Source organism: Ranitomeya variabilis, chromosome 6, assembly GCF_051348905.1.
Source record: "Ranitomeya variabilis isolate aRanVar5 chromosome 6, aRanVar5.hap1, whole genome shotgun sequence".
Classification (NCBI taxonomy): Eukaryota; Metazoa; Chordata; class Amphibia; order Anura; family Dendrobatidae; genus Ranitomeya; species Ranitomeya variabilis.
The window spans coordinates 221,244,696-221,260,328 of NC_135237.1; the positions used below are offsets into that span (position 1 = coordinate 221,244,696).

Sequence of the window (15,633 nt, forward strand, 5' to 3'; positions counted from 1 at the left end):
TGAAGCAGCAGAGACCTTGGCCGTGCTCACACAACTGTGTGTAATGACACAAACTCTCAGGAGTTTCTCTCATCACACACAGTTGTGTGAGCACGGCCAAAAGTACATTGTCTCACCATTATGTTTTGTTTTTTCAACAGTACTCAAAGTCAAAACACGTTGGCGTTCGATGAAGGACCGCTTCAACAAGGAGAGCCGTGTTCCCAAGTCGTCAAGAGAGCCGTGTTCCCAGTGGTTCTGGAGCAAGGATCCGAAAGTATAAATACCATCGCATTCTGGCATTTTTAAGACCAGTTCTTGCCCAGAGAGCGCAGTATTTCTCCTGTGCATTAGGTTGTGTTGTATTGCCATAATCTGTATGTTTCTATTCAACAGATGTTGGCGTTTGGTAAATTTTTGGTATTCATTTTTTTTTCTATTTTCACAGCACATGGAGCAGCACTGTTGACCCAGGTTCTGGAGTGGTCCTGCATCAGACAGCCACTGACCCTTCACAGCCATCCAGCAGCGCTGCAGCAAGTGGGCCTGCCACACTAACTGGAGACCAGGAAGCTGGTCCATCAGGTGTTCCCCTTTCCCAGTCCTCTGCCCCTTTTTTCTGGGCTCCTCCTGGCAGCGGCAGAGGGCATCGGACAGGTCACTCATGCCCGAATTTTTGCACTTGAGCTCGGTTTTTAACGATGGACTCAAGGCTTTGGGTGACCGACTGGATACTGCCATTAGCCATATGATTACACGTATCCAGGAGGTCACCAAAAGCCTTGACCAAGTAAAAGCTGACCTCCAGAGGCCAGCACATCATTTCTTTAACCAAAATGAACAGGGCATGTCGGAACACCTTACTCCTGATCTCCAGCTTAGTGTCATGCAGGCCTGCAATGCTGCTTATGTGCAGGCTATGCAGCAGAGTCTGTATTTTCAGCAGACAGTGGCGGCATATCCACCCGTGCCAACACTGTCACGATTGAACTCAATGCCGACCTCTGCTGCATACCACTGCACGGCCACCTCCATTCCTAGCACTGCCGGACACCAGTACAGCACCGCCACCAAGCCGAGTGCTGTAGGACAGCCCACCACCACCACCATGACAACCGCTGCTCCTGCTTGGACCTCCTCCACTGACACCACGATGCAGCAGCAGGACCCTGGCATGGCCTTCTGCTCCACCACCACAATGATGCAGCAGGACCCAGGCATGGCCTTCCGCTCTACGAGCACAATGGACCCTGGCATGGCCTTCTGTTCTACGAGCACTATGGACTCTGGCATGGCTGCACGCTCTACAAGCACTATGGACTCTGGCATGGCTGCACGCTCTACGAGCACTATGGACTCTGGCATGGCTGCACGCTCTACGAGCACTATGGACTCTGGCATGGCTGCACGCTCTACGAGCACTATGGACTCTGGCATGGCTGCACGCTCTACGAGCACAGTGCAGCCGGACCCTGACAGGTCACCCACCATGACCATGCCACGACATATCAGCCCACCGAGGCTTCCCAGAACCCGACGATCCCAGAAAGGGAAAAAAATATTAAAAATGCCTACTATCAGTATTCCTCCCCCTTACCTCCCAGTGTATCTGTAATGTCAGGTTTGTCTCACCCTTCCAGTGCGTCTCAGGCCTCTCATGTGTCAAGCCCCATCCCCGAACTACCAGACCCCACTAGTTTAATTGCCCCTTCTCCTGCCACCCCTGTGTCGTCCACACTTAGCCCGGCCTCACAGCTTCACACACCCCATTTCTATCACTCTACCCCAAGCAGGCGCAGTTAAATAAAAATTTGGTTTATAAGAAAATAAATAATATTGTTTTTTGCCCCCAATTATGTGTGATTTAATTGTGTCTTTCGCCGCCGGCAATACACACCGTGCGCCGCACACCTAATTTTTTTGGCCACATCATAGCTCCAGTAGTTAGCAAGTAAAATACTGCAGCTTTGTGTGTCTTTAGTATAGATATATGAGGTTGGCAAAAAAATTAACCCTAGAACGCATACCCATAGAAATCTACACATTCACGCACCTGGGGCCTTTTAGGCCTGTTTACAATTATCATGGAATAACTCAAATAAAAATACTTTTCAAAATTTATTTTACAATTGCAAGGTAAGGATGCATTCCAACTAGTGCTGGGGTCCGCCAGGAGGGGATCCGTAATGGATCTGACCTCCTGGTGACCCCAACTAAGGCTGGAGGAATCCTGGAGTTACCAGGAGGTCAGATCCATTATGGATCCCCTTCTGGCGAACCCCAGCGCTACTGGGAACACAGCCTAAGATGTGTATATTTCAAAACATAATTATGTGCATAAAACAACAAAAAAGTAAGTAAACGGGCACGCCAAATATAGGCATTCTATATGCAATTTTTTTATGAAAACATTTTTTGGTTGTAGCAAACTTGGTGCAGGAATATTTATTTGTAACTTTATATATTCCCTCGACAATTCTCGCATATTGTTTTTTCGGCTGAATGTTCCTTGCCTACATTTTGTCCGCAAGTAGAACAGAAACGCTCAGATTTTCTTTCCTTCTTTGCTGGACAAATATAGCAGCGCTTTCTTTTTTTTTCTCTTTGCTCTGGATGTTCCAGAAAGCGTATTCCACATCGGATCATTGCCTCCGTAATTTGCCTTGATAAGCAAATCTGTGTATCACATGTAAACCTAGTACAGGCCTAAAAGGCCCCAGGTGCGTGAATATAGGGTAGTCCCACAAAAAGGTTGTTATACCGAAATGTCTGTAACATAAAAATATATGAATAACTGGAAATTACTAACAACTATATACCTGAGGATTACCTAGATTTTCAAAATTCTAACTAAAGTACTTTTACAGAAAATAGAAAACAAGTAACCTGGCAGGCCTGCGATGCCCCAGGTATGCGTTCTAGGGTTAATACTTGTATTTTCTCCATATCTCTTCGTTCTGCTTAGTCCGTGACTAGTGTTGCAGACTGAAGAGAAAATGGTGGCAAAACAATGCAGATGTATACTCAACAGGGCAGGAGTCCAAAAACTCATTAGTTAGGACACCTGACCTGGTGAGTAGAGAACTGCCTTGTATAACCTCCATTTTCTCTTCTGTGTACGTAAACTATTTCACACAAAGTGAAGGGACGATGGCGGTTATGCAAGGTATGTCTATGCTCACCTTGACATGTGTCAGAAATAGTGAATTCATGAGGCTGTTATATGTGCATCATGAATTCATTATTTCTGACACCTGACTTGATGAATATAGATCTGTTTTGTATTACAGCCATTGTCTCTTCAGTCTGCGTCCAATGGATACTGCAGAACAGAATCAGGATGCAATGACGTCAACAACCTTACCACTAAAACAACATGACTGCCGTCACACTAGCAGTATGTGGTCAGTATTTTACATCAGTATTTGTAAGCCTAAACAAGTGGAACAATTAGAGGAAAAGTATAATATTAACATATTTAGCACCTTAGCATTTATCACCCACTCCTGGTTTTGGCTTATAAATACTGATATAAAATACTGACCAATACTGTATTATTGAAAATACACTGAAGAATGCCCTAGATGAAGCAGCACCTTCAACACGCAGAAAGACCTGACACAGACAACGGCAGCCCTGGCACACTATGCAAACACGCTTTCTGCAGCGTTGCTCAAGGTGTGCAGAGCGGCAGTGGAGAAAATTTTTCTTAGCAGAAGACTTCATCCACTATAAGTTCATGCTCAAAACTTATAACTGTGCCCTTTATCTTGCCAAACAACCCTACTTCACCACCCTCATCACCTCACTAACCTACAACCCAAAACGACTTTTTGAAACCTTAAACTCCCTCCTGAAACCTAAAGTACAGGCCCCCATCACCAACCTCAGCGGTGAGGATCTGGCCACTTATTTCTTAGAAAAAAACCACAACCACATCCATCAGGATATCTCAGCGCAATCTCCTCAGTGCCTGGATCCCCTTCCCTGCCACACCTCAAGCTCACTAGACATCTTTGAGCCTGTTTCAGAAGAAGTCTCCAAGCTCCTCGCTTATGCTCGGCCTACAACCTGCAACAGTGACCCGATTCCTTCACATATCCTGCAGTCTCTCTCACCAGTGGTCACCACTCACCTGACTAAAATATTTAACCTCTCTCTTTCTTCAGGTATCTTTCCCTCCTCATTTAAACATGCCATCATAACCCCTTTACTTAAAAAGCCATCCTTGGACCAGAACTGCACTGCTAACTACAGACCTGTCTCTAACCTTTCCTTCATCTTTAAACTCCTGGAACACTTGGTCCACTCCCGTCTAATCCGCTATCTCTCGGATAAGTCTTTTCTTGACCCCTTAAAATCTGGTTTCCGCTCTTTACACTCCACTGAAACTGCCCTCACTAAAGTCTCTAATGATCTAATAACAGCTAAATCCAAAGGTCATTGCTCTCTGCTGATTCTCCTGGATCTATCTGCCACATTTGACACTGTGGATCACCAGCTCCTTCTCACTATGCTCCGCTCCATAGGCCTCAAGGACACAGCCCTCTCCTGGTTCTCCTCCTACCTCTCTGACCACTCCTTCACTGTATCTTTTGCCGGCTCCTCTTCCTCTCCTCGTCCCCTTACCATTGGGGTTCCGCAAGGCTCAGTCCTAGGCCCCCTCCTCTTCTCTCTTTACACGGCCCCTATTGGACAAACAATCAGCAGATTTGGGATCCAGTATCATCTCTATGCTGATGACACCCAATTATACACTTCTTCCCCTGACATCACCCCTACCCTAATTCAAAATACCAAGGATTGTCTGTCTGCGTTCTCTAACATCATGTCCTCCCTCTACCTGAAACTAAATCTCTCCAAAACGGAACTTTTTGTGTTTCTCCCTTCTACTAACCTTACTCTACCCAACATTGAAATTACCCTGGAGGGTTCAACCATAACTCCAAAGCAGCATGCCCGCTGTCTTGGGGTCATATTCGACTCCGAACTTTCCTTTACTTCCTATATCCGATCACTCACTCGCTCTTGTCACCTGCATCTTAAAAACATCTCCAGAATCTGACCTTTTCTCACCGTTGAAACTGCTAAGACTCTTACTGTCGCTCTTATTCATTTTCGTCTGGACTACTGCAACTCTCTTCTAATCGGTCTCCCTCTTACCAAACTTTCTCCTCTCCAATCCATCTTGAATGCTGCAGCCAGAGTCATATTTCTGTCCAGCCGCTTCACCGATGCCTCCATCTTTTGCCAGTCATTACACTGGCTACCCATTCGCTACAGGGTCCAGTATAAACTCAACTCTCTCCCCCACAACGCTCTCCACAGTTCTGCACCTCCTTATATCTCCTCTCTCATCTCTGTCTATCGCCCTACACGTGCCCTCCGTTCTACAAACGACCTAAGACTAACATCCCCTGTAATCCGGACCTCCCACCTCCGTCTCCAAGACTTCTCTTGTGCTGCGCCAGCTCTCTGGAATGCACTTCCCCAGACGATCAGACTGATACCTAGCCTCAACCTATTCAAGCGCGCTTTGAAAACCCATCTCTTCAAACAAGCCTACCACATCAACTACTCAGTAAACTAACTTTGCCCTGTTCCCTCCTTCCAAATATTACTCTGAATCTGCACCCTACTATTCATCTGTCTCCACACCCTCCATGCACACGATAACTGCACTTGATACTTGACTATTGCACTTAAACACACGGGCTGATGACCGGATCATGCAGCTTTGTATGAAAATCCCTATGTATTATAATTGACAGATCTGAAATAACAAGCACTTTTCACCTATTGTGCCCCCCATTTCCTTGTAGATTGTAAGCCTGCGAGCAGGGACCTCACTCCTAATGTCACTGTTTAAATTGTCTTAACTCGTACCGAATTTATTGTTTGTACATGTCCCCACTTAATTGTAAAGTGCTGCGGAATATGTTGGCGCTATATAAATAAAAATTATTATTATTATTATTATTATTAAAGCAGCTCTGTCCTGTCCCGCACCTCCCCCCTGCTCTCACCTTCTGTCCCGAGGCTGCAGAGCAGGAGAAGCTGTCTCACCATGCTGACTGGAGCTGCTTCCTATCTCTCACATGCCCTGGCTGCCCCTCCCACTAGATACACCTCTGACTGTTGCCGTGAGGGAGAAATCTCCTGCACTGCAACATGGTGTCGGGTGCCTCGGACCTTCCGGGCCCCTGTCCCGCTGCAACCGTGGTAATTACGCCCCTGGCCGCTCCTGAGCCATTATGTAATTGTGCAGAACCACACAGGCTTTGACCACCTCATCGACTGTCTCCATTTTTAGATTAATGGCTGGTGCAAGAATGCGCCATTTTGAGACTAGATTACCAACCGTACACTCTACAGTTCTTCGGGCCCTGGTCAGTCTGGAGTTAAAGATCCTTTTAGTGTGGTTCAAGTCCTGACTGGAATATGGCTTCAGTAGGTTTTCACACATCTGAAAGGCCTCATCCCCAACCATAACAAATGGCATCGATGGACCTTGAGTGTTGGGGAGAGGTCGTGGCCGTGGAAAAGTAAAATTTTTGCCATACAAACGGCGGCCCATATCCAAGTTTTTAAAAGTCTGGGAATCGTTGCCACGACCAAAAGCTCCAATGTCCACGGCGATGAAGCGACAGTCCGCATCGGCTATTGCCATGAGCACAACAGAAAATTTTTTTTTGTAATTGAAGTACTCCGATCCTGTTCTGGCTGGTTTGATAATGCGGATATTCTTTCCATCCACCGCTCCCAAACAGTTGGGGAAATCACGCACACTCCAGAATTTTTCAGCAATTGCCATCCACATGTCCGCGGTGGGTAGGGGTATATACTCATCCCGGAAAAAATTCCACAAAGCCCGGCAGGTGTCCGCAACTAATCCAGACAGGGTGGAAATTCCAAGCCAGTATTGGAAGTGGAGGGATGATAAATTCTCTCCGGTTGCCAGAAATCTGGAAGAAAAAAGAAAAAAAAAAAATTACAATCAATTCTATTTATGGTGTTGTTATGCTAAACACATAAAGGAAAATACAAAAAAATAAATGTCAGAACACCCAAAATTAGCACTGGCATTTGTTTAGATTTGTTACATACCTTAATGTAACCAGCAAATGTTCTTCTGGTGGAATCGCTCTACGGAGCTGGGTGTCCTGTCTCCGTATGGCTCCTTGGACACGAGCAAGCAAATCCCGGAAAGAGTCTTGCGACATCCTTGTATATTCTGGGAATTTGTCCGGGTTGGCATTAAGCTCGCCACACAGCGTGTGATAGGCTCCACGGCTCTCATGTAGTTCGATAATGGGTTGTCTCCACAAACGCCTACGCCATCTCCTTCTCCATCTTTCGCAATTTCTGTCTTGCTCCCAAGCAAACGCACAGGCAAGAAACAGCTTGATGCTTAAATCCAGGTTGAAATAAAAGCTCTCCATGTGAAGATCCATCATGACACAGGATACAGTAGCACACTTAAGATTTCAGCAGTCCTAGGGTCTATATATAGAGATCCCATAATACACGCCCTCTGTAGTTACATTGGCGGTGTCTGGTTATCTAGATTTTTCTCCTGTAAAATTTGTCACCATGCGCACCAAAAACGCAAACGCAGGAAAAAACGCATGGAAAGGCGTGCAAACGCGGCGTTTTTTTAACTGCATGCGTTCCCGCATGCGTCTAAAAGACGCCGCATTTGTACGTGTTTATATGCGTTTTTTCCTGCACTTGCGGATACGGTTTAAACGCTGCGGATTCTAACGCAAATGTGAAACTAGCCTAAGTATTGGCATTAGAGACAAAACTAAAATATGTAGCTGAAGATCTCATAAAAATAATGCCAAAAAAACTATATTTGTTGACACCCATGGTGTTTAGTGGAGATGATAAAAGGTGGGGAGAGAAGGAACCCCGTAGATCTAGTGGATCTTATAATTTGTTACCTTTCTCTCTTATTTCCTCCTATAGCTATAGAACTCAGGTCCTATATATGAGAATAAAGGTTTTAGATAAATGTAGAAACAAGGTAAAGCACAATAATACAGAACATCAGGCTGCAGATAGGCTGGTTTCACATTTGCATTTGTGGCCGCAGCGTTTGTACCTCATATAAACGTATGCGTCGTGTATTCCTATATTTAACATTAACCCCTTCACCCCCAAGGGTGGTTTGCACGTTAATGACCGGGCCAATTTTTACAATTCTGACCACTGTCCCTTTATGAGGTTATAACTCTGGAACGCTTCAACGGATCTTGGCGATTCTGACATTGTTTTCTCGTGACATATTGTACTTTATGATAGTGGTAAAATTTCTTTGATATAACTTGCGTTTATGTGTAAAAAAAAACGAATATTTGGTGATAATTTTGAAAATTTTGCAATTTTCCAACTTTGAATTTTTATGCCCTTAAATCACAGAGATATGTCACACAAAATACTTAATAAGTAACATTTTCCACATGTCTACTTTACATCAGCACAATTTTGGAACCAAAATTTTTTTTTGCTAGGAAGTTATAAGGGTTAAAATTTGACCAGTGATTTCTCATTTTTACAACAAAATTTACAAAACCATTTTTTTTTAGGGACCGCCTCACATTTGAAGTCAGTTTGAGGGTTCTATATGGCTGAAAATACCCAAAAGTGATACCATTCTAAAAACTGCACCCCTCAAGGTGCTCAAAACCACATTCAAGAAGTTTATTAACCCTTCAGGTGTTTCACAGCAGCAGAAGCAACATGGAAGGAAAAAATGAACATTTAACTTTTTAGTCACAAAAATGATTTTTAGCAACAATTTTTTTATTTTCCCAAGGGTAAAAGGAGAAACTGGACCACAAACGTTGTTGTCCAATTTGTCCTGAGTACGCTGATACCTCATATGTGGGGGTAAACCACTGTTTGGGCGCACGGTAGGGCTCGGAAGGGAAGGAGCGCCATTTGACTTTTTGAATGAAAAATTGGCTCCAATCTTTAGCGGACCCCATGTCGCGTTTGGAGAGCCCCTGTGTGCCTAAAGATTGGAGCTCACCCACAAGTGACCCCATTTTGGAAACTAGACCCCCCAAGGAACTTATCTAAAAGCATAGTGAGCACTTTAAACCCCCAGGTGCTTCACAAATTGATCCGTAATAATGAAAAAGTACTTTTTTTCACAAAAAAATTATTTTAGCCTCAATTTTTTCATTTTCACATGGGCAACAGGATAAAATGGATCCTAAAATTTGTTGGACAATTTCTCCTGAGTACACCGATACCTCATATGTGGGGGTAAACCACTGTTTAGGCACATGGTAAGGTTCGGAAGGGAAGGAGCGCCATTTGACTTTTTGAATGAAAAATTATCTCCATCGCTAGCGGACACCATGTCACGTTTGGAGAGCCCCTGTGTGCCTAAAGATTGGAGCTCACCCACAAGTGACCCCATTCTGGAAACTAGACCCCCCAAGGAACTTATGTAGAAGCATAGTGAGCACTTTAAACCATCAGGTGCTTCACAAATTGATCTGTAAAAATGAAAAAGTACTTTTTTTTCACACAAAATTTATTTTAGCCTCAATTTTTTCATTTTCACATGGGCAACAGGATAAAATGGATCCTAAAATTTGTTGGGCAATTTCTCCTGAGTACGCAGATACCTCATATGTGGGGGTAAACCACTGTTTGGGTGCACGGCAAGTCTCGGAAGGGAAGGAGCACCATTTTACTTTTTGAATGGAAAATTAGCTCCAATTGTTAGCGGACACCATGTCACGTTTGGAGAGCCCCTGTGTGCCTAAACATTGGAGCTCCCCTACAAGTGACCCCATTTTGGAAACTAGACCCCCAAGGAACTTATCTAGATGCATAGTGAGCACTTAAAACCCCCAGGTGCTTCACAGAAGTTTATAATGCAGAGCCGTGAAAATAAAAAATAATTTTTCTTTCCTCAAAAATGATTTTTAGCCTGGAATTTTTTATTTTCCCAAGGGTAATAGGAGAAATTGGATGCCAAATGTTGTTGTCCAGTTTGTCCTGAGTACGATGATACCCCATATGTGGGGGTAAACCACTGTTTGGGCGCACGGCAGGGCTCGGAAGGGAAGGCCCGCCATTTGGCTTTTTGAATGGAAAATTAGCTCCAATCATTAGCGGACACCATGTCGCGTTTGGAGAGCCCCTGTGTGCCTAAACATTGGAGCTCCCCCACAAGTGACCCCATTTTGGAAACTGTACCTCCCAAGGAACTAATCTAGATGTGTGGTGAGCACTTTGAACCCCAAAGTGCTTCACAGAAGTTTATAACGCAGAGCAATGAAAATAAAAAATAATTTTTCTTTTCTCAAAAATGATTTTTAGCCCACAATTTTTTATTTTCCCAAGGGTAACAGGAGAAATTGGACCCCAAAAGTTGTTGTCCAGTTTCTCCTGAGTATGCTGATACCCCATATGTGGGGGTAAACCACTGTTTGGGCACACGTCGGGGTTCGGAAGGGAAGTAGTGATGTTTTGAAATGCAGACTTTGATGGAATGCTCTGCGGGTGTCACGTTGCGTTTGCAGAGCCCCTGATGTGCCTAAACAGTAGGAACTCCCCACAAGTGACCCCATTTTGGAAACTGTACCTCCCAAGGAACTAATCTAGATGTGTGGTGAGCACTTTGAACCCCAAAGTGCTTCACAGAAGTTTATAACGCAGAGCAATGAAAATAAAAAATAATTTTTCTTTTCTCAAAAATGATTTTTAGCCCACAATTTTTTATTTTCCCAAGGGTAACAGGAGAAATTGGACCCCAAAAGTTGTTGTCCAGTTTCTCCTGAGTACACTGATACCCCATATGTGGGGGTAAACCACTGTTTGGGCACACGTCGGGGTTCGGAAGGGAAGTAGTGATGTTTTGAAATGCAGACTTTGATGGAATGCTCTGCGGGTGTCACGTTGCGTTTGCAGAGCCCCTGATGTGCCTAAACAGTAGGAACTCCCCACAAGTGACCCCATTTTGGAAACTGTACCTCCCAAGGAACTAATCTAGATGTGTGGTGAGCACTTTGAACCCCAAAGTGCTTCACAGAAGTTTATAACGCAGAGCAATGAAAATAAAAAATAATTTTTCTTTTCTCAAAAATGATTTTTAGCCCACAATTTTTTATTTTCCCAAGGGTAACAGGAGAAATTGGACCCCAAAAGTTGTTGTCCAGTTTCTCCTGAGTACACTGATACCCCATATGTGGGGGTAAACCACTGTTTGGGCACACGTCGGGGTTCGGAAGGGAAGTAGTGATGTTTTGAAATGCAGACTTTGATGGAATGCTCTGCGGGTGTCACGTTGCGTTTGCAGAGCCCCTGATGTGCCTAAACAGTAGGAACTCCCCACAAGTGACCCCATTTTGGATACTAGACCCCCAAGGGAACTTATCTAGATGTGTGGTGAGCACTTTCAACCCCCAAGTGCTTCACAGAAGTTTATAACGGAGATCCGTGAAAATAATAAATGTGTTTTCTTTCCTCAAAAATATTTTTTTAGCCCACAATTTTTTATTTTCCCAAGGGTAACAGGAGAAATTTGACCCCAAAAGTTGTTGTTCAGTTTCTCCTGAGTACGCTGATACCCCATATTGGGGGTAAACCACTGTTTGGGCACATGCCGGGGCTCGGAAGGGAAGTAGTGACGTTTTGGAATGCAGACTTTGATGGAATGGTCTGCGGGCATCATGTTACGTTTGCAGAGCCCCTGATGTGCCTAAACAGTAGAAACCCCCCACAAGTGACCCCATTTTGGAAACTAGACCCCCCAAGGAACTTATCTAGATGTGTGGTGAGCACGTTCAACCCCCAAATGCTTCACAGAAGTTTACAACGCAGAGCCGTGAAAATAAAAAATCTTTTTTCTTTCCTCAAAAAAGATGTTTTAGCAAGCAATTTTTTATTTTCACAAGGGTAACAGGAGAAATTGGACCCCAATATTTGTTGCCCAGTTTGTTGTGAGTACGTTGATACCCCATATGTGGGGGTAAACCACTGTTTGGGCGCACGTCAGGGCTCGGAAGGGAAGTAGTGACATTTGAAATGCAGACTTTGATGGAATGGTCTGCGGGCGTCACGTTGCATTTGCAGAGCCCCTGATGTGCCTAATCGGTAGAAACACCCCACAAGTGACCCCATTTTGGAAACTAGACCCCTCAAGGAACTTACCTAGATGTGTGGTGAGCACTTTCAACCCCCAAGTTCTTCACAGAAGTTTATAACGCAGAGCCCTGAAAATAAAAAATAATTGTTCTTTCCTCAAAAATTATGTTTTAGCAAGTAATTTTTTATTTTTGCAAGGGTAACAGGAGAAATTGGACCCCAATCGTTGTTGCCCAGTTTGTCCTGAGTACGCTGGTACCCCATATGTGGGGGTAAACCAGTGTTTGTGCGCACGTCGGGGCTTGGAAGGGAGGGAGCACCATTTGACTTTTTGAACGCAAGATTGGCTGGAATCAATGGTGGCGCCATGTTGTGTTTGGAGACCCCTGATGTGCCTAAAAAGTGGAAACGCCTCAATTCTAACTTCAACACTAACCCCAACACACCCCTAACCCTAATCACAACTGTAGCGATAACCCTAATCACAACCCTAACCCCAACACACCCCTAACCACAACCCTAACCCCAACACACCCGTAACCCTAATTCCAACCCTAACCCTAATTCCAACCCTAACCCTAATCCTAACCCTAATCCCAACCCTAACCCTAATCCCAACCCTAACCACAACTGTAACCCCAACACACCCCTAACCCTATCCGTAACCCTAACCACAAGCCTAATCTTAACCCTATTTCCAACCCTAGCCCTAATTCCAACCCTAACTCTAATTCCAACCCTAACCCTAAGGCTATGTGCCCACGTTGCGGATTCGTGTGAGATTTTTCTAATAAGAAATGTTCTAAATATCGATATAATTTGTCTCACTGTGAACGAATGGCCATAAGACAACTCCAAAAGAAGAAAGAGATAACAATAAGGCCAGCTGATAAAGGGGGTGGAGTTGTGATATTAAATACTGAGGATTATAATAGGGAATCATTACGCCTATTGGGAGATGAGGGTACATATAAAGTACTCAAGGGGGATCCAACTGATAGATATACTTGTGAGATGCAAAAATTAATAAAAATGGGATTAAGTAAGAATTTTTTAAATAAATCCGAATATGATTTTGTCAATATTATGCATCCTAGAATCCCTTATTTTTATTACCTTCCCAAGGTACATAAAGATTCATTACACCCACCCGGCAGGCCAATCGTCTCAGCTGTAGGAGGCCTTACAACTAATTTGTCCAGATATGTTGACTGCCACTTACAGAAATTATGTCCTTTACTTCCATCCTATCTAAAAGATAGTGCACATATTTTACGGTTATTACAATCTATTCAGTGGCAGGATCATTACATTATGGGTACTCTCGACATCACCTCTTTATATACAGTCATCCAACACCAAAAAGGTTGTGAAACTGCTAAATACTTTTTATTAAAAAATGGAATTTTGCCGGGTGATCAAATTTCATTCATTATGGAATGTATAAATTTCATACTTACCCACAACTACTTTTGCTTTGGGAAGAACTACTATTCCCAGCAGTGGGGCACTGCCATGGGTACCAGGTTCGCCCCCAGCTATGCCAACCTATATGTTGGCAAGTGGGAGGAGGATCATATTTACCAGAATGGACTCCTACCGGCGAGCCTGGTCCTATGGCAGCGTTTTATAGATGACATTGTTTTTATATGGGCAGGAGGTCCGGTTTTATTATCAGATTTTATTAATGGTCTTAATAAAAACAGTTATTTTTTAAATTTTACAGCTAATATTAATAATAAAGAAATCAATTTTTTAGACTTAAAAATTTTTATTGAGGAGAACAAGATTCATACCACCTTATATCACAAACCAACGGATTCAAATAATTATATTTCATTAGATAGCTGCCATTTACCCAGTTGGCTTCTAAATGTCCCCAAAAGCCAATTTATAAGGGCTCATAGAAATTGCTCCAAACCAGAGGATTTTATTGAGGAGTCAAATATTTTAATAGAGAAGTTTTGTCAGAGAGGATACAATGAAGAGACCCTGACTCAAGTTAGGGAACAGGTGGGCAAGCAATCAAGAAATAAATTACTTACACAAAAGAAAAGGAAAAGGAATAGTATGGAAGACGAAATAGTTCCTATAATTATGCCATATAATTCCAATAGTCATTTTTTCAAAAAAATAGTTAATAAACATTGGAGTTTGCTTAAGGATGATAAGGTGATTGGAAATACACTAACTAAATGTCCAAGATTTGTGTATAAGAGGGCTAATAATTTGGGTAACATTATAGCTCCATCTGTTCGTAAACCCGCATTGATGAAATCACCCTCGGCATTGCAAACTCCGACTGGTTTTTTTCCATGTAAGAAGTGTCTACCGTGTAGAGAACTAAACACGAAAAAGCAATCAAATATTATTTATAAAGACAATGTAGCAGAGATTAAAGATTGCATCACCTGTTCCACTCGTGGAGTAATTTATGGCATTAAATGTCCGTGTGACAAGTTGTATATAGGGCGTACCATACGCCCTTTGACTGTGCGCATAGGGGAACATTTAAGAAATATTAATAAAAAATTTGCGGGTCACCCCCTGTCACAACACTTTAAAGAATATCATGGTGGATCCACGAAGGATATTATAATCACTGGGATCAAAGTCGTCCAAAAAGATTGGCGGAAAGGTAATTTTATTCACCGCATGTCAAAAGAGGAGAGTAAATGGATTTTTGAGCTGAACACCTTGATCCCAAATGGGTTAAACAGCGAAATTGAACTCTTTGCTTTTAATAAATAGATTAAGCGCTTCCACTTGCTATATGATATATAAATCATATCTATCTACACTGCACCATCCCTGAGGAAGAAGTCCGCAGACTTCGAAACGCGTTGGATAGGATAGATCCTTTTTGGTTCTGTGTGCAAGTTCTAGCCGCTCACGTGTCAGATCACGTGCAGGTGACGTCACACGAGGTCCTGCAGATTCTCTGCGCCTCGTCGGTAACAAGCGTGTGGAAGCGCGGTTTCACGCTGAAGACCCAGCTGCACTCTTCACGAGGTAAGGGGTGACTGTCACCGGCCGGGACAGATTTTCACACCCGCTCCTCATAGGTTTCTGGAAGAAAAGAACGCTGGAAATATTATTATTGCTGCTCACTTCTCTAGAAGACCTTGATTGTGCTACATGCGGCTAACTGTGGGTTCCATCCAGGGGACTGAGGCTGCCATCACCCGGTAAATACTAATATCCATTGTATATTATTTAAAGTTAATGCATCTAACTAATTTTGAACTAATCTACAGCGCAGATATATATTAATATTTATTATTGGTGTTTACTCACTTTATATCGGACTTTTTTGTAGTTTGGCCCGTTTATCTGCAGCAGTAGGAATATCAGTGTGAATACACTGTGTGCAGCGCCAGCAGTTTTTATATAATTTTGTATTTTATATTTTATAAAATAATTTTTATAGAATATTTATAACTACTATTACTGAGTGGCTGCAGCACAGATAGATATCCGTAAAAATGAGTGAACTCTGGTGTGACAGAAAGGAGAGAATTTTTAAGATACAAAAATTTTTTC

The 15,633-nt window shown here is 43.2% G+C and overlaps 1 protein-coding gene across 8 annotated transcripts in view; it reads left to right on the forward strand.

Moving 5' to 3' along the window:
- The window catches only part of ATPSCKMT (ATP synthase c subunit lysine N-methyltransferase), a 764,992-nt gene that overhangs the window by 712,640 nt on the left and 36,719 nt on the right, over window positions 1–15,633 (forward strand). For 6 of the 8 annotated variants that reach the window (XM_077269465.1, XM_077269461.1, XM_077269464.1 and 3 more), the window contains 2 exons: window positions 141–256; window positions 428–567. The exons of the other annotated variants lie outside the window; for them this stretch is intronic. In XM_077269465.1, the coding sequence (XP_077125580.1) occupies window positions 141–256; window positions 428–448 (137 nt within the window). In that variant the 3' untranslated portion in view covers window positions 449–567. Of the gene's footprint in view, window positions 1–140; window positions 257–427; window positions 568–15,633 lie in introns of those variants that run through there. 8 annotated transcript variants of the gene reach the window in all.